A 19,196-nucleotide genomic window follows, 5' to 3' on the forward strand; every position below is an offset into this window, starting at 1 on the left:
TTATCTCTGTTCACCCTAGGAGGCAGATTTCATGAACAAGTGTGTGACACAAGGGTATTAAAATAAGGGAAGTTGTTCCCTTTGAAGCAAGGTATAACAACTAAGCTTTTGGTCAGTGAGTTGTCACTGTGGATGTGGAGGGGTTTGAGGTGGGGGGTTTTCATTGCCTCTTAGGAGCAAACTGAAAATGTCCCTGATCTAGTAGTTCTGATTTGGAATTATTTTTTTCCCCAGGAACAATAGGGTCAAAAAGCAGGTACTGGGAGAAGCACGACAATCCATTCTGATGTACCAATTTGGAAATGTCCATCTCCATTTCTGCATGGCCCCTGCCTCCCTGTCTCTTGGCCCCTGAAGCTGATACTGACAGACTGTTACTCAGTCTGTTCTTTGACTGCTTCTCTCTCTCTGTTCCCTGGCACTAGACCCACGTACAGGACCGACTTGATGGATCCTGGCTGTAACACTGCCATTGCATCATTGCTGCTGGGCATGGGAAGATCTGTTCCTTATACACTCTAGGATCAGGACAAGGAAGCACTGCAATGGTTGTTTGCCTTTGCTTCCAGAGCTGCCCTTTGAGCACAGTGCAGAAATCGGCTGTGGAAGAAGTACAGGACAGGGCAGCTCAGGGGTGCTGCAGGGGTCTGGGCACAGCTGGGCACAGGTCTTGGGTGGAAACAGTTTAGCCCCACATCCACACAGGGCTAGGAAATGGCTTTAGGCAAAAAGTTGCAAGCAGATACTTTTCTATTCAGCAAATTACTTGGCCTTTTAAATGTTAACCCTTTAGCAGAAATTCCTGTTTCTCCATGACTAATGAGAAATTACATATATAGCTACTTTAACTCAATCTGATAATCAGAGCAGTTTTTCATTGGTTCTTGAGGTTATCTTTAAAATCAGGTACAGTAAGCTCTGTTTTATTATGCCACTGCTGCTACTGCCTGATCATCAAACCACACAGCTTAAACTATCAAGGGACAGAAGCAAGGTGAAAAGTGACATTTCTTTTGAGCTGGTAAGACAGTTTACCATATTTCTGTTCTATGCATTCCAGTATGTAATATCAGGGGACCTCTACTGAGCAAAATATTGAAAAATATTTTCTTTATCTAAATGTGGAATTCCATATTGTTTCTTGAACTAGGAACCTGAAGACCAGAAGTGTCTTTGCACTTTTGTTCTGATAGTTTGCTGAGCACAAAACACCACTATTGCAATAATTCTGATGGACTGTGCTTGAAACAAAGGCCATCTTGAACATCTCCTCTCTGACTGCAAGAGATGAATGTAAAGGAATCCAGCCAAAACAGTCCTCAGTGTTTGGGACTTTGCAGACATAAACATACTTTTTAATGCATGTGTATATATATGTGTGTGTGTATGAATATTGCTTTATTGCATTCATTGCTTTGTAGCAGCTTTCTTTCTGGGATCCAAGTATATCACATCTAAAAGTACATGGCTGTTTGTGGGCATCAAATTGTTGGGAAAATGTCTCTCCAAAGATGAAGAGAGAAAAAGGCTTGTTATATGGGGTTCTCTCATAATCTATGCAGATAAGAAAATCCAACTACTTTTTCCTTATTCCCCAGGATAACCTGTGAACCTGTTGTGCACATATGATGTGTTTCTGTCAGACGTGCGCTTAGAGGCCTAGATATTCAGAAGGTAGATAAGATATCACTAATTTTTCTTAAAGGGCCTACAAAAATCTTTTCTTATAGGCAGGGATGATTGCTTACAATGGGTACCCCATTGACTTGATACCCCATTGACTCCAGATTGCTCTGGAGACTCTGCACTTTGGATAATCTTAGTGGATGAAGGGGTGTACCTGTTGGTACAGACATGCTATTGCCTGTCACTGTTTTGCTTTGTAAGTGCTAGTCAGTGTCCTATCTTTCTTTAGTGGCTGTTGGTGCTGCCTCCAGAAGAGATATAAGCTAAGAAGGGATTATGGCCAAGGGAGAGCAGGTCATTTATGACTAATTGCTAAGATGTAAGGAATGGAAACTGAGCATTCAAGGGTCCAGATCTGCTGTGTCTGCTCCCACTGTGCACCACTCATTGTATCACAGAATTCTGGAATGGCTTCAGTTGGAAGAGATCTTCAAACCCTCTGCCATGGGCAGCAACACCTTCCACTAGACCAGGCTGCTCCGAGCCCCACCCAACCTGATCTGGAGCACCTCCAGGGATGGGGTAGGAACATCTTTTCTGGACAACTTGTGACAGTGTCTCACTGCCCTCACAGGGAAGAATTTCCGTGCAATACCCCATGTAACCCTGGCCTCTGCTTGTTGGAAGCCATTCCTCCTTTCCCTATCAATACATGCCCATCTCCAGCTTTCTTATAGCTCTTTTATGTACTGGAAAGGACTCTAAGTTCTCCCTGGAGCCTTCTCTTCTCCAAGCAGAGCAAGTCCAGCTCTCCTATCCTCTCTCCATAGCAGAGGGACTGCAGTTCTCTGATCGTCTCTGTGGCCTCCTCCAGACTTGCTCTAGCAACTCCATGTCCTTCTTAGGTTGAGGACCCCAGAACTGGACACAGTACTGCAAGTGGGGGTTTCAGAAGAGCAGAGTAGAGAGGTAGAATCCTCTCCCTTAACCTGCTGGTCATGCTGCTTTTGATGCAGCCCAGGATACAATGGGCTTTCTGGGCTGCAAACATGCATTGCTAGACCTTGTCAAGTGTCTTGTCAAAATCAGAATCTTGCTCTGGGAGCAAGAAGGAGCAAAACACATTTTGAAAGAGTCCAGAGCCTGAAGCTTCTGACTTCCTCTGAGATTCAGGTGAGCATACAAGATCATGTGAATGAGCTGCAACAAGAAAAAATTACATTGATTAAGCAATATTCTTTATAAAAAAGTTGATGTCAGAAGTGGAATAAAACCTAGAACTCTCAGCTGTCTGCTGTGGGCTGGCATATAGTATCATATGTATCAAAGGATACCCAAGCATATTGAAGAATCTTATGCACATATCTCTATGCAAAATTCTTGCTCATGCTCTTCTTATACGATACTTCATGTTTTATCAGGCTTTTGTAAAACTGGTCTTACTTGTAGCCATCCAAAAACCAGAGACACAAAAATCCTATTTTATGTCCATCCCTTTGAGCCCATTACATTTATCTATACATTTTTCTATCTCTCTATCTCATCAAGCATAAGCTTCTTGTCCCCACTTTTAGTGTCACTGACAGCCTCTTCTTGTCTTCTTGTCATCTCTCACTTCCCCATCTAGAAGTTAACTCTATGATGTCAGCTTCTACCTCCCACTAGATCATTTAATCTACTTCTCCTAATCATCCTCCATGCTACTGCTTACACATTGAAGGTGCTGCTTACAATTCTCTTGGGCTACACCAACCTCATTCTTCAAGTCTCCCTGTAAAGCTCTGCTTTACAGAGTTTCTGAAACCTAGATGATATCTAGGCTACCCACATGCTGAGACTGTTGTCAACTGCTTGCACTACTTCCTCTCTCAGTGGTATCTGTCAAATAATTTATTTCACCTTATAAATTCTTATGAGAAAATGTTACCTTTTTATTGTGTGTTCAACTGGACCCCAAATCTGGGGGTAAATCCCAGAATATTAATTTCTGGTGATAGATTTAGCAGTAACAGTCAGTCATCTGTCTTTCCGTTAATAAGCAGTTGAGAGCATTTGGAAAATCTGTGTTGTACAAATTCTGGTTAAAATTACTTAAAATTGCTATTGGGAAATGGAGACAGGAACCACAAGAGGGGAGGGGAAAGGTAAAGATGCAAGGCCTCATTTCCTTGAGCAGATAACAGGCAGGATTCTGCCCTAGAAACATACAGAAAGGATGGAAACACCATTGCAAACAGCTTGAGACCACTTTGGAAATCAAGGTCACTACCACCTCCTGGTGCTAATAGACTGCTGGTAGCACACCTGATATATCATTTCAGGGCATCATCTCAGATATTTTGTCTCTTTCCTGCAGAATGAAGGTGGTTCTCCTTTCTAGTTCTCATACAGCTTTTCTGCCTTCACCCACAACTTTGCAGTGCTGCAGAAACTGGATATTAGAACACAAGAAAGCAGCAAGCAGTCTGGTCCCCAAGACATCCAGCTAAGTTGATTTGTCTTCCACTGCTAGAAGCTGCTGTAATTGTACCTACATTGCTAGTACTGGGCTTCCATCTGAGCTAATAGGAAGACTACAAGTCTTGTATATGTTTAGGCAAGAGGTTTCAGCCAATAAAGATAGTTCACCTTGTAAAAATTCTTCACTTCCTTTCTGTCTAATTGTATCTACCTTCAGTGTCCAACTACTGGACTCTTTCCATCTTTCCCTCATAGATTTATAAAAGAAGAAAAGAAAATACTTTTCTCCTACCTGAAATCATCTTCTCATGTAAGATACTTATGGCTGGTGTGAAATGATTACTTAGCCTTTCCTTTGGCTAAGTCAAAGAGATTTACTTGGTCTGTAATTGTTGCTTTCTGAGTAAAGTTATCCACGACTAAATAATTCACACCTCCCTTTTCAGAAGCATTTTCATATTGACAGCAATTTCTTGTTTAAAATGTTGATTCCAACAGAAGAAAATAATTAATAGTGTTTCAAATGCTACATGTAGTTGCAATAACTTTTCTTTTAATTTATATGTATCCACAATCTGTATGTTGGCTCCTCTAATTGTATTTTGTTCTGCAGAATCTCATTCAGCTGGTTATGTGCTACTTCCTGAAATTATTTTCTGGTAAGTCTTTCAGAATTCAGTGCTCCGTGACCTAATTATGACTAACGTTTATGGCTTCTAACACAAAAATTTGCATTTAAACATGTTGTATTTGTTTCCAGGAGAGCTAGACAGCCAGAAATGTCTAAAACATTTCAAACATTGCAGAACTGAACAAAGAACTTCTTCCGTGGGAGTGAGGGGAGTTTATCAAATTAGTAGCAATTACCTGGAAACATTCTGTCCTGGTTTACTTATCTTGACCTAAGTTTGTTTACTTGTTTGTGTGCCTGAACAAGTTCTTGTAAGCACATGAATAATTCTACTTCATGCAGCTATCTCTATTTCATATTTAGTCAGTATTACTGTATTTATCACAGGGACCATAAGCAAACCTGATTAGAATGATAAGCACGAGAGACTTCACGCCTCCCAGCCTCCCGGCTAAAATCAGCTAATGGTGATGCTTCCTCTCAACAACCCCCACCCTGAAGAAAGTCTGCAGCAAAACAGGATATTTATGAAAAACCCATAACTGAAGAGGTGGTGAAGCCAGAAATACTCCTTTTCTCTTGATCTGTTTCTGAAACATTGTAATTATTTTATAATTTAATGCAGACAAGGGGAACTATAGACAGGCATAATCACATGTAAGTTATACATGGATACTGTTGTCTAGCTTTGTGAAATTCATGAGTGGAAGGGTATTCTTGGTCGTGGATCAGGTAGCTTAATCTCTTCAGTGAAACAATCCTAATGATTATGATATCACAGCCCTTGCTAAGCATAGGCTTTTTCTCGCACACTTCTATTCAAGACTGCTTCAGATCCTTTGTTGTTTAGAAATCACAATATTATTCTATAGTCAGGCTATATACACTTGTTCCTGTGCTAATGCTGTACTTATTTTTTCTCCTGTCCTGACATTCCTTCCCTTTTCCCCAGCTTCTTCTGAGAGATCATAATCTCTGGCAAGTTTTGTTTGGTTGGTTTTTTTCCTTTTTTTTCTTATAATAACTAACCCAAGCTCTTTTGAGACTGAACACTCCACCCTCTTGTTACCCTAGCTGTAAAGCTCAGTTCAGTGTCTATGCTAGTCAAGTAGTGCAAACATTGTTCCTTCAATATTTTTTTTAACTTTCAAGAAACTATTTTTGTTTATCCTGATTAGTGGTCTCTGTCTACAAACTTACTCCAAGTTTTCTGGGTTTCAGGCCCTTTGGAGCAGCCCTCTCCTTGCAGTGGTGCTGGGCTCATTGGCTGTGTTCAGGTAACAGCAAATAATATAAACTGGAAATATCTTTTTAAAACAACACATATTGCTAAATAGATCAGGTCCATATTCTTCATATTAAATGTTGCCATAAAATCATCAAATCAGAAACTTTTAGTGAAAAAGTATAATTTTAAATTAAAACTTCATCAGGAGACAATTCAGAGAACTGAATTTTTGATTAAAAAGAGAGTGAGCCCAGTATAACCTTGCGGAGATGTAGAGTCCCATATTGCAGAAGATACTCTTCAAACATCCTTGCATAACCCTTCAGTGAATTGGGGTAATGACTAGGCCCTAAGTATTCTATATCTCTCAATGAGTGCTTTGACGAGGATCATATCAGTTACTCTCTGTCTGTTTTCTGAATACACAGAAATAACGTTGCTCCAGGAGGTCTCTGAGCTGCAAATGTCCAGAGGGCTGAGAATGCTCAGAGAGGAACATCTATGCTCTATTGCTACGATTCTCTCTAAGCATCTGGTTTTGACTATGGTCAGAAACAGGATTTGGGGGAAAATGAATAATAGTTCCAACCCACTGTGGCTCTTCGCTGCTCTTAAATTGTCATAAACCAGATGACAAAAATATAGGAAGAAAGAAAGAGAGAACACCCACACCTTCTCCCACCCTTGATTAAATTGCAGGAATTGTAGATTTTCTTTCAGGCAGCTGGTGCTTTAGTGCAATGTACTATTTACTGCTATGAGAAGAACAGTTCCTATAGAAGAAATTATATCGCTGAGTTGGTGCCCTCTCTGACAGATTCAGGATCAGCTTTTGTCAGGCTGGCAGAAGCATGCAGCTAACACTTCAACCTACTGGTAAAACTACCAACAAAACTGCTCTTAATGATTATCTGTTCTAGATTCTATCTGGAATGGGAGGAGTTGTGTGGCAGGTGGGCCTCCAGCTGTGCATTGCTGCTGCACTACTCTTTGGTGGAGGAACAGGGAGAGGTAAGAGGAGATCTGGAATAGGTCCGCTGTACAAAGGCACATGCCTGTGCTCATTTTTCTTTCACAGACCCTTCAGTATGCAATCCAAAATCTTGTGACTGCCCTGTCCCAGGAACCAGCACAGCTGGCTGACAATGTCAGGCCTAGGGGACTGAGCACATACTGGATAAGCTGGGCACCAGAAAAAGTGCAGCCACTGCCCAAGGTCCCAGCTCTAAGATCTCATCTCATGCAGTGAAGTGTGTTACAAGAGAGTAAGAACATGATGAGGAAGATCAGATGCAGTGTCAGCAAAGGAAGTACTAGCAAGTAATGCATTTATTAAGTGTGCTGAGCAAGGCATCATCCAGTGATATACGAATCCTGGTCTCCTTCCTCTGCAGAGCTCTCTGGCAACCTGAGCTGCCTGAATAACTACGTGACTACCATGAGCTGCATGTGGGTAACAGAGAAGCCCATGGGGGATGGACCTTTCCACCTGCATTTCACCAAGTAAGAGCTGCACACTAAGAGCTGTCTGTTGCAGCCCCAGCCCTGGCTTGGACAGGACAGCACTGAGAAGCAGAGACGGAGCCCAGCTGTGGGCTTTGTTCCCTCCACAGCAGGAGACCTGTGGCACAGCTAGCACTGCCACCCCATCGCCCCAGACCTCAGAAGCTGCTCTCTATTGTGGTCCCACAGCCTCAGGGGCTGCAGTAAAGGTCAAGTGCACATGGCTGCATGATCTTCTGTCAGCTGTGGTTTCTCCATCTGTTCAGTGAATCATTCTGGCAGGTATCTCAGAGCAGAGAACCTTTCCTTCCTGGCCTCTGGGTCCCCATGACCTGGGAACTTCCAGAGCCCATCCTATGTAAAGCTGCCTAATCAACTTCTAATAATTTCTTTCCTTTTTGCTTAGGAATTAAACACCTAATGGTTTAATGTATATTAGTAAATATATAAATACAAGTCCAGTTATAAGCTTTAATAAGAGATTTAGAATATTATCTGAGTAGTTTTTCCTCTAATAGAAGAAATCAGGTGAATAGTTTTCTAACTGATAGGATAAGTTAGATGAGTTGATGTTTAATGTCTTTAAGTTATGTAGAAATATTGTCTTGACCACCAGTAACTATGATATAACGGTAAGCCACTCTGATGCTAAGCCAATATGATGCCTCATATTCTGCTATGGTTAAGTAAAAAATAGCCTACTCTTATTAATACTGGATTTTAAATCTATGGGAAGATGGGCAAGCTGATAAACTGTGATATCCCAGTTTCCTGTGGGATCACATGCAATGTGAAAAAATTGCTAATGAATGGCTAAACCACAAAAAGACAAAGCAACTTCAAACACATTTTGTTGTCAGTATTGGTTTTGTCTGTAGTGAAAGAGGACTTAATGTACAGCTTATTTTTACCTCTGTACTATGCATTTGTAACCAATTGTCCATCCATTCCTTCCCCCTACCCACCTGCTTTCCTGCAATGACAGCAGCTCTCTCACTTTCAGAGGGAGCAGGGAACAATTACTGGATGCAATGTGCAACTCCTGTGAGATCTGGTGCTCTCAGCAGTAAGGTTATATGAAGGTGTCTTCTTCCTATCCAGCCCTGCCATCCATCTAGCTTTTGAAATTGCTGGTTTGCTTGTTGTCTGCACTAAAGAGGTTCATGGTCTTCCAGAGTGTAGTGCTATGCTAAGGTGCTGCACGTGCATAAACTGAAAAACACTTAATTGTATGACTTAAAAGAAACTTTCAGCCTTTTTATTCTTCTAGCCTCTGGTCAAAGGGCCACAATGCCAGCTGCAAACTGACTGCCACAGAGAGCATGCAGAATCAGTACCACTGCACAATTCATTTAGCCAGCCAGATCTTGGAAACAGATGGTTATAGAGTCTCTCTCCAAGGAAGCTTCTTCGGATGTAATCAGACATATGTGACCTTTCCAGAGTACAATCCCCGCAAGCACAGTAAGTATGAACCAGGACAGCTGTGAGCTGAGGCTCTGCCCAGCAGCTTCAGGATAGGTCTGATATGCTGTCTAACAAAGGATGTCCCAAATATAGCAAGGGAAAATAATGAAAACAATCAAGACTACCCATCCCCAGAGAGTGCACTGTGTGAACTGCACCAGTAAGGATGCAGTCGCTGAGGCTCTCCATCCTGACTTTTCCCGGACTTCAGAGGGGCTGGCTCTGGAGCACCATTCAACAACACTTCTCATCTGCACCATGTTTTCTTGTGCCCTGGGTAATTTGCAGTTGGATTGCTTCAATTATTTGTTTGTTTTGTTGTTTTATTTTTCTCTAAGAAATTATGTAATGCAGGGTCATGGATTTTAACTGAATGTCCCATGGCCTGGTACCAGAGAGAAATGGTCAAAACCTGTCCATATTTGTGGTATGTTGTAAGGGCAGAATGTGATATCCAAAGTGGTTCTTTGCTTGCAAGATTAACCCTAGGGACTACTGGAGTTCTCATTAATTTATGTCAGATCTGTAGCTGTTAGATGCTGTAAGCTAACTTGGTCTACTGCTAGTGTTAGTACCCCTTTTTAGACCCAGCTTTATCTTCCATTATTTCAGTCACCCTAATATCATGCATTTTCTTTTGTGGTGTCCCAAACATGGTGAAAAAAACTCTGCCTCCTCTATTTGCAGTAAAACTTGATCCACCTTTGAACATCCAGAGCAATGCCACTGCCAGCAAGTGCCAGATATGGTGGAGTGTGTGGAATGTGCCTTGGTACCTCGCTGAAATTCTCCAATATGAGTTGCAGTATAAGGAGTACAGCATGTCCTGGGAGGTAACTGGATGAGGCATACAGTGATCCTACCTTTTTCTTTGGGTACAATGGCCTTGCCACTGAGCTCCACCAGCTGACTTAAGACTGCCTTTCTGGTTTTCCATATTAAGGCTGAGAGATTTTACATTAAACATCAATACTGAAGTTCAATAGCTCTTCTTCTTAGGAACCCTGTGTCATCATTCAGGCCCTCTTCTTGCATCTAAGAAAAGAAAATATGGAAAAGAAAAGAGAAGGGAAAAACCAACAAAAAGGAATATTTAAAAGACCATCCTTTTGCCCAATCTTATTAACAGCAGCACTTGTAATACTTTGCAGGTTGCATTGAACAAGACACTGCCCAGTTCACTGCCACAAGTAGAACTTGAAGCCACAGAGCTCCACACTGGCATTGCTTACGCTGCAAGAGTTCGCTGCAAAGTTTCTGAAAATGAGAATTCGTACCACAGTCAATGGAGTGAGTGGAGCCAGACGACAGTGTTTCAAAGAGCAGGTACAAAGAATGTTGTTTTCATCTCATTTGATTTCTTTTCATGTCCATGTTCCCAAAAAAAGGAGAAGATATGTGGTCAAATGAAGCTTTTCAAATCAGAGCTAGCTTTCTTCAAGTATTCATAGCCAAATTATTTTTCTTAAGGCCTTTAGCTGCCTGTTTCATTTGCAGCACTTGGTTATTTGGGGTTCTATCTTGACTTCCAGATTTTTGTTATAAATTTTTGTGCTGATTCTTTTCCTAGATGTCCCAAAAGTCTCTGAAAATATTCTAAATATCAAAACTGTGCAGTACTTATTCATTCCTCTGAGTTTTGGCACTCTAGTCTATTTATTCTGGAACTGCAAGCTTTCCTCAAGGTATGTGATTTTCAATAAGTCCCCCTTGATCTTTATGGCCTGAAAAGGGTAAATCAAGAGTCGTTATATTCCTTTTCCTTCCTGTTTCTGCTGCACAGACTCAGTCATTTCCAAGAGGTGGTCTGACAATCTTGGAATGTGACATGTTCCTCAGATGATGATAGTTAATGATCCACTATACAGTCCTTAAGGAGATCAAAGTGCCTTTGGGACTCCCAAATTTGGCTGAAGTCCAAACTGATGATGGCATCTTGAAGTTAAAGAAATTTAAGCATATGGAAATATTTGAAGTTTCATGTAGATAAATTAAAAGTGCAAGTACACAGCAACCTATAAAGGGGGTTAAACTGATGTCAATGCTAAGCTATGTGGTATATTCCTGGCAGGAGTCAGTAGCTGAAATACCAATATAGGTAAAATAAACTGACTCTGATTAATTTGAGACCAAGTTGTACAGACAAAAATAGTGGTTTTAGAACCTTGGTTCAACAATCCTCTGCATTTTTTTATGCTGACAGAGCATAGGTACCTCTTTCTTTTTTACCTTGACATACATTATTGTGCTCCATAAACACATCATTTTTAGAGAAATAGAATACATGATGTCCACAAGATAAAATATTTTTATGGGATAGGCTCCAATAAAGGGGCAAGGATGTCTGGCAGAATTTCTCTGTTTAAATGTAATGAAACTAGAACTCTTTAAAACACTTTCAGAAACAGTGGTTTAGATCAAGTAAGCTGATAAACAAATGCTTAAATAGCTCAGCGTCTATAATGAGTAATAGACCAGTATATTAAGTTTGTGACATATTCCAAAGAAACTTATGAGACTGTGCTTCAGGTTAGAAACACTGAATGCATGCACAGGTGGCAGAAAAATAATTGCATGAGAAGAAGTCAGATATGAGTGGCCTTCTTGTGCAATCTTACTAACATAAGTGGGGTGGGGTTCCTCTAACCAGCATCATGGAGACAGAACACAGAAAAATTCTATATTTTTAAAGTGTTGTTTTCTCACTTTAGGGCAAAAAGCCTCGCCTGCTTAAACATTCCCACACCAGCTGCTTTCTTTCAGCCACTCTATAGTTTGCATAATGGGAATTTTAAGGTAAGAAATAAATTTCATTTCTTTCTTATGACCCTCCATTCATGACAGGAGGATTTTTTTTTTCTGGGATTAATAATTCTAGCTCCTGAGCAGAGTTACTGACACATGATTCTGATCTTCCTGAAAGTTTATAGTTTCTCATTTTACTGCTTCCACATACTAGCTAACCACCAGAGCTTTTGTCCAGCCTCTTGCTCCTTAGAAGTGGAACTCCTCCAGTGGCTCCCAGCTCAGACTGAATGCAGAAGGTGCACCTTCTCAAAACCAAAGCAATACCAGCAGTTTGCATGGTATTCTGGTGGTGTAATCTTGTAAAAATTCTTGTAAAAATTTGTGAAATTAGCTGCTAGGTTTTTACCCTATTATTCTAACTTTGCCTGTTAGATTTGCACTAAACATCTGGGTTATTGTGCCAAAGCCATAAAAAGAAAGAAAACTTATTTTGGAATAACTGCAAAATTACCCCAACTTATTGATGCTTTCATTAGGACTGGGTTGGACCGAATGAAGCTTGTAGCCAACTTGAAAGAGAAGAGGCCAGCAACTCAAGCAAAGTGAATGCAGATGGAGTTTCTGATCTGAACACCCAAGAACTGATTTCCCAAATCTCATTGAAACCTACAGGAAGCACAGATGTGGTTACTGCAGAAGAAAGCTTTGCATTTGCCTCAGGTCCAAGCCAGCAGTATGTCCCCAGCAGGTACATAAGAGCAGAAGAGATAGAGATGTGGCCGGGACTATTGTTTGCACCAAACCATGCTGATGATAATGTTGGCCCGAAAATCTCTGAAATAATTAAAGACAACCTTGAGAGCCCTAGTATTGGAAGGAATTATCCCTCTCACTCACAACATGGAAAGGGTGACTTTCTTATGCTTCGAGAATCTTTGGGGATAAAAGATGTGTCCTTCAGTGGCAGTGACTATTGTACTTTGTGTGACAATGATACCACAGGAGATTTGATTTCTGCTGAATTACTGAAGCTTTCTAATGGTAATAGTCATGTTAAACATCAGAAAGATCAGTGACCTTCCCTGAGGAATACTGCCTACAAAGTTCCTTGTGCTCTCCTATCACCTCCCAACACTGTCCTCCCAAGTGGCACAAATGGTGACTATGCAGACAGTTTCAAATATGTATCATTTTAAAACACATCCTCAACTTCTGTACTTCAGAAGAAGATTGTGACTAAGTCCCCTGTCTAGCAAATAGTACCCCTACAGCCATTCCCTAAATTAACCTCCTGGCTGCAAGATCCAGTAACCCTCTTGTCTAAGGAGGCAGCAGCAGACCTGCTGTTTTCCTCAGGAAGAACTATTATAGTTGTGTACCTCTTGGAAGCAGCAGTATTTTCAATGAGATGAACCATGATTTAAACTCCATCATTTTGAAAAAATATGATGATTTTTCACAAAATCATGAGAAACTATTTTTGCTTAAGAAAGTAATTCTGCTTCTTAACATGATGTTGATGAATTAAAGGGATTCCTGATTTGATCAGAATTTGTGATTGCTCTGTTTAAAGATAATCAGACAGTACGCCTTGTTCTTTATTATCTTGAATGGCTGTAACTTTTTATTTTGCAATAACTAAGCTTCATGTACTGCTTTAACCAAAATTTATTTCAAGGCTAAATGGCTGGGCTGATTTAATGGAAAAAGGAAAAATAAGAACAGCACAAATGACCTTTACTTAATCACAGAACAGGCTAGGCCCATTGCCTCTCCAGGGCTTCTATTATTTCTCCGGAATTCGTAAGTCCTTTGCCTATCTGCACAACAGGTACAGCCTTTGTGAGCTGAATCTCTGGAGGTTTACTTTCTGCCCTAGACACAGAAAATCCTCTATATGATTAATAATCTACCAAGCAGTTTTCTGGAGTCTTAGTTGCATCTCTTAGATGTAATGGGCTCAACAGTTTTAGCAAACATACTGAGATATGTACACATACATCCGAACTAGATGACACATACATTCATTCCTTCCTCTTTGGAGTGCTTCCCTTGTCTCTCTGGTGAGAGCACAGATTAGTTTTGACAAGGCAAAGAAAGATTTCGTTTAGAAGAAACAAAATGGGTTGATTAATCCTTCCCAAAAAGTGTGCTAAACTGTTGTGAGCAGTCTTTATCTGTGAGAAAAACAGGAACAGATAGAGGAGTTAACATCTGATTTGTGTGACAGCTACAGGAGGTGATAGCAGTGATTATTTTTCAGTGTTCTAAGCAAAGGGCTTTTCTGATACCTGAAAAAAATATCTCACTTCTGGTTCTTGGTGCTTTTTAACTTACAAAAACTATATTCAAGGGTGCTTCTATTACTCCGCCACAATCTAATGGCAAGAGAAGAACGTGATATTGCTGTCATTAACAGTTGCTGTTATTTCCCCAGGATGAGAAAATCAGTAAAATAATGCCACATACCTGAAGGATTTTGGTGACCCCAAACTTTTAGACCCCATAGTGTAGTTTGACGTATTGTCCCAAATTTCAAATCTTCAGTATCTGAGGGATGCTTTTTGAAATTTTCAGATCAATTGTATCTTAGATTCATCAGATCTTGGCAGCCCTTTCTTATGAACATTCTGTCTGCACAGAAATATAACCATTTTCATAAAATCTTGTTTTTTTTAATAAGGTATTCTGTACCAGTTATATTAGCAAAATGAGAGTGGGAACAATTATATTCAGATATGAGTAAGGAGAAGCAGGTCAGGCTTCTAGGAAAGGGAGAGCGCCAGACTTCATTAATAGAGAAGCAAAAGAAAACTGAGATTGAATGTAGTCAGAAATTACTTGAGAGAAATCAAAAGTCAAAGATCATGCTGCTTGTGTCCATTAGGGCAAGATTGGAAAGCTATAAGAACTGAGTCTGCAGATGATGACAGGCTGATGGTTAAAAGGCTGAAATGATATTCCAGCATCAGCAGTTCTCCAAGTGAAACTCTTAAAAACTTTTAGCTGCTTCTGCTTTTGTGGAATTACTTAAAAATATTAGTTGTTGCAGCTAAAACCAAAATGCCTCTTCTTTATAATTAGGTCTTTGGAAAAGAAAGCCTCATTTTTATTCAGCCACTGAAATACTACGAATTTTTCTAAAAAAGCAAACTATAGCCTCTCCCCTTTTTTCCCCCTTTCCTTTGTTTTTTTCTTTTAATTTTTTTTTTCTGTGTGTGTAATTTTTGAGACTGGTATTAGGTTCAAGCTATGGTTTTTCACAGCTTCTTCCAGAATCTCTGAACTATTCTAAGGCTACTTTTGCCTCTAAGAGTGATACATATCCTTCAAGTGGAAGATAGATAACTACAGTCTAATAAGGAGACATAATATTGGCTATGGTCAAACCTGTGAAGCCTTTCACATCCTGGGACTACTGAGTGCATGCTATATGTATCACCTGCAACCAGAACAAAGTAGACAGCATTTCCCTCTTTTTTTTCTGTTGAGTTTTGCCAAAAGCAAACTATTTTGGAAGATATTTAAGTAGTGGTTGTAAGCCACTAAGGAGCTGGAAATGTTCTGCGACAAAGATTTTGGTTTAGTTGTAGGTATGCTCTTTGGTGTTGTGTTTGGGGGTTGTTGGGTTGGTTTGGTTTGATTTGTCTGTCTCACCTGGGACTTCTACTCACATAAACTGCCCAGGGCATGGGAATTCTATTTAGCCTCCACCTAGGTCTGAGTGACACAGTCTTCAGTTCTGTTTTTGTGTTGCTTCCTGTATGGCCCCTGGGCCCGGACTTTAGGTAGGTTATATTTGGATAGCCCTCTTGGGTGGATGTGGCAGTGTCTCCTCCTCCCCGGGGCAGTGTCTCCCTTCCAGGGGCAGTGTCTCCTCCTCCCCGAGGCAGTGTCCCCGCTCCCGGGGCAGTGTCCCCGCTCCCCGGGGCAGTATCTCCTCCTCCCCGGGGCAGTGTCTCCCCTCCCGAGGCAGTATCTCCTCCTCCCCGGGGCAGTGTCTCCCCTCCCAGGGCAGTATCTCCCCCTCCCCGGGGCAGTGTCTCCCCTCCCGAGGCAGTATCTCCCCCTCCCCGGGGCAGTGTCTCCCCTCCCAGGGCAGTATCTCCCCCTCCCCGAGGCAGTGTCCCCGCTCCCGGGGCAGTGTCCCCGCTCCCCGGGGCAGTATCTACTCCTCCCCGGGGCAGTATCTCCTCCTCCCCGGGGCAGTATCTCCTCCTCCCCGGGGCAGTGTCTCCCCTCCCGAGGCAGTATCTCCCCCTCCCCGGGGCAGTGTCTCCCCTCCCAGGGCAGTATCTCCCCCTCCCCGAGGCAGTGTCCCCGCTCCCGGGGCAGTGTCCCCGCTCCCCGGGGCAGTATCTACTCCTCCCCGGGGCAGTATCTCCTCCTCCCCGGGGCAGTATCTCCTCCTCCCCGGGGCAGTGTCTCCCCTCCCGAGGCAGTATCTCCCCCTCCCCGGGGCAGTGTCTCCCCTCCCAGGGCAGTATCTCCCCCTCCCCGAGGCAGTGTCCCCGCTCCCGGGGCAGTGTCCCCGCTCCCCGGGGCAGTATCTCCTCCTCCCCGGGGCAGTATCTCCTCCTCCCCGGGGCAGTATCTCCTCCTCCCCGGGGCAGTGTCTCCCCTCCCGAGGCAGTATCTCCCCCTCCCCGGGGCAGTGTCTCCCCTCCCGAGGCAGTATCTCCCCCTCCCCGGGGCAGTGTCCCCCCTCTCCGACCCAGCACGATGCCTCTCGGCGCGTGGCCGCCCCCTCCTGGCGGATCCCGGACGGTTCCCCCCGCGTCCCCCCCACAGGCAGTGCTCACTTCGCCCGATTCTCTCCAACTGCCTCACCTCTTCCTGAAGGCATCATGCCTAGACTTGGATATACTTATTCAACTGCATCTTCGTTTGTTATATGAAGAATGAAATAAGCACTAGCTGCCGTTCTCCATTTCTGTATGTCATTACGTGCTAAAATAGTATTTATTTGCAATAACTCACTATTAATTCATTACGTTAATTCTGGTACCCTGTAGGTCTCACATCCTATTTCAATATACTGCTAGCAAACTATTATTTCAGAGTTTATATTAATACATTTGCTTTCTTTTTTGAAGTGCTTTACTTTGCACTCTAGGTATTTCCATATTAGAGTGTATTTCAAATATGTCAAAATATTTTTCCTCTTCATTTTTATCTCTCCAAGTGACTAAAATCTTTCCCACAACAATATCACAAATCTTGTATACATACTTTCTATTTCATTACCAGAAATGATGAAAATATTGAATCAGACCAAGTTTGAGCCTGGAATGCCCCTTGAAATGCCATTCCACTTCAACAAAGAACTGCTAATGCTTAGACTCAAACACATTATCAAAAAAATTAATAATTCATTAACAAGATTAGCTGCTACCATTTAGATCAACTAGCTTCCTTAGTATTTCTTTAAAATTAAACTGTGTCAAAAATCTTAGCAAATTCAAATTACATACTACCTACCCTGTTAGCAACAAGTAAACTTTCTTGTCAAAGATGAAAGTTATATTGTTTCTCTGTTTATCCACTTGGTGTAGCATTATTTTGGGCCTTACTTTTCCAACATTTGAAGATGAGACTCCAACATTCTGAAGTCCTCCAGGTTTCTTGAATGGCTTCTCAGTAATAACTTTTAACATTGCAGAGACTGCTTCAGTTGTTTACGTTTTGCTTGGGTTTTTTTTCTTTGGGGTTGTTCCATTTGTTTGGTTTTGGTGTTTTTGTTTTTTTTTTCACCTTCCCCAAAAAATACTTTAGGGCAAATTTCATCTGTCACTGCAGAATTTAACACACATGCTAAGGACTTCAACTCAAATTTTTTGTGTGCTTTGTCTTGTTGAAAAGAATATTATTACCTTCATTGTTAAAACTAGATTGTAACGCTGGAAGAAAAAAGGTGTGCTCTATCCTTCAATCCATTACACATTATCTACCATTCACTCCCTTTCCTGAACAACAGCAGGTCTTTACTCTCCCTTTTTCCGAAGACTGATGAAAAAAATTGTAGATGTTGTTATTGTCCCCTTTTCTAAATGATTTTAGTTTCTCAGTTTGTTTTCAACTGAACAGGAGATAAAAATATCTACTGTCCAAGTTTTCCAGCAGGTTTGGTACCCTAAACTCTGCCAGATGAAGCCATTGGACTCTACAGCATTGTCGTCTCAAAGGATTACATATGATATATTGATATTTCATGGCTTTAAATGCTACTGTGTGCTTTATTACCTCTATTCTAAAGGCACCATTTGCTTTTCTAGAAATAAAAATGTTACAGTTTGCTGATATTAAGCAGCAGAACCTAGCAAATTGCCTATAGTGATACTGTTGCCTGATTTGTGTTTGCTTTGGTTCATACATACCATAGTCTGTACAGATGATCCAAGGTCCAGGGAAGCTGAATCAGAGTATCACACGTGCCCAAGTAAGCCCTGCTGGAATAGGATGTGAGCCTGCACACAACTGTCTTGACACACACAGCTTAACTGAGTAGTCATGTAATATTATTGCAAGTCTGTTTTTGGTTCCTTCCTTTTGTGTTCACAGCTCTTGGCAATACGATGTTTGAAATAGCTGTAAACTTGCTGTGTATGATCCACAAATTTCACTAGTTTTGTGATGAGCCTGATACTTTTTGAGCCATATAAAAGTATCCAAGGACATAAACATAAATCCAACTGCTCATGCAGCCGTGTGGATTATTATGATACTGTCTAGTTAAACCCAAAACTGTAAACAGAGGAGAGAAAATTCTTACCAAATCACATGGAAAAGAATCTGCCTTTTCTCCAGGATAATCTCTTTGAACTCACATATGCGAAAACCATCAGTGTCATTCAGTAGCTACAAACACAGTTACAGCACTAGTGCCCTAAGTCACACAAAACCTTTTGGTATTCGGCATTTTCTCTGAGAGGTCTAAAATATCGATAGTCCAAATAGCAAACGTAGGCTTACAGTAACCACCCCCCCCCCCACACATATACACACACATCCAACCTACTACAAGATTATGACCAATTGTTCTACTCATCTGCAGAAGGATGAGAAAATTGTCATACATGAAAGCTGATTTAGGCTGGCTTCTTAAAAAATCTTTCTGAAAAAAGTGGATCAACCCTGGTACACAGCAGTTACCCTGGCCCTCCATGCCACCCCCACTTGAAGCTAAATATCTGTATCTTGCAGATTCTGATGTTCAGTAAACTAGATGGTCTTTTCCTGCCTCACCCTTTTGAGTAATCCCTCACAATTCTAGGAATTCCTTGACAAACTCATTTTGTTCGCTGCAGTGTCGTGCACCGCTGGCCCGTCCCTCCCGGCCTCTGCGGCCGGCGGGCTCGCACAAAGACTGACAGAAAGCCGTTAACGGGCACGGCGGGCCCGACCAGACCTCAGGGAAAACAGCCTGTCGGAACTGGCGAGGGACCGCGGGTGTTACGCAGACGAGGCGGGTTCTCAGGAGCGGGCACCCGCACTGGAATTGTATTTATGACGCACTTGAGTTCCGAGCTGCGC

General features: G+C 41.8%; 1 protein-coding gene and 2 long non-coding RNA genes across 6 annotated transcripts; 1 reads left to right on the plus strand and 2 right to left on the minus strand.

The window, feature by feature from the left end:
* Positions 1 to 2,368: 2,368 nt before the first annotated feature.
* Positions 2,369 to 19,168, minus strand: LOC128815186 (uncharacterized). Of its 4 annotated transcripts, none has more exons than XR_008439572.1 (5): positions 18,909 to 19,168; positions 18,041 to 18,109; positions 10,193 to 10,275; positions 9,779 to 9,950; positions 2,369 to 2,826 (listed from the first exon to the last, which is right to left on the minus strand). It is a non-coding gene; the product is annotated as an uncharacterized LOC128815186 (long non-coding RNA). The 4 variants fall into 4 exon arrangements; XR_008439573.1 differs by having other exon boundaries at positions 18,041 to 18,112; XR_008439571.1 differs by lacking the exon at positions 18,909 to 19,168 and having other exon boundaries at positions 18,041 to 18,642.
* Positions 5,959 to 13,187, plus strand: LOC128815179 (interleukin-9 receptor-like). Its single transcript, XM_053991651.1, has 9 exons — positions 5,959 to 5,994; positions 6,866 to 6,956; positions 7,340 to 7,448; positions 8,719 to 8,912; positions 9,603 to 9,748; positions 10,067 to 10,241; positions 10,486 to 10,600; positions 11,627 to 11,711; positions 12,200 to 13,187. Exons 2-9 carry the CDS (start codon positions 6,878 to 6,880, stop codon positions 12,737 to 12,739), a joined length of 1,443 nt encoding a protein of 480 aa, XP_053847626.1. The 5' UTR covers positions 5,959 to 5,994; positions 6,866 to 6,877; the 3' UTR covers positions 12,740 to 13,187.
* LOC128815187 (uncharacterized) lies at positions 13,340 to 15,270 on the minus strand. Its single transcript, XR_008439575.1, has 3 exons — positions 15,054 to 15,270; positions 13,686 to 14,297; positions 13,340 to 13,538 (listed from the first exon to the last, which is right to left on the minus strand). It is a non-coding gene; the product is annotated as an uncharacterized LOC128815187 (long non-coding RNA).
* Positions 19,169 to 19,196: the final 28 nt, after the last annotated feature.

This window comes from Vidua macroura, chromosome 16 (assembly GCF_024509145.1).
Source record: "Vidua macroura isolate BioBank_ID:100142 chromosome 16, ASM2450914v1, whole genome shotgun sequence".
Taxonomy (NCBI): domain Eukaryota; kingdom Metazoa; phylum Chordata; class Aves; order Passeriformes; family Viduidae; genus Vidua; species Vidua macroura.

Coding starts and splice junctions, on each gene's coding strand:
- LOC128815179 (XM_053991651.1), top strand. CDS start 6,878: ATGGGAGGAGTTGTGTGGCAGGTGGGCCTCCAGCTGTGCATTGCTGCT. Junction 6,957..7,339: donor TGGTGGAGGAACAGGGAGAG/GTAAGAGGAGAT, acceptor CTTCCTCTGCAG/AGCTCTCTGGCAACCTGAGC. Junction 10,242..10,485: donor GACAGTGTTTCAAAGAGCAG/GTACAAAGAATG, acceptor TTCTTTTCCTAG/ATGTCCCAAAAGTCTCTGAA.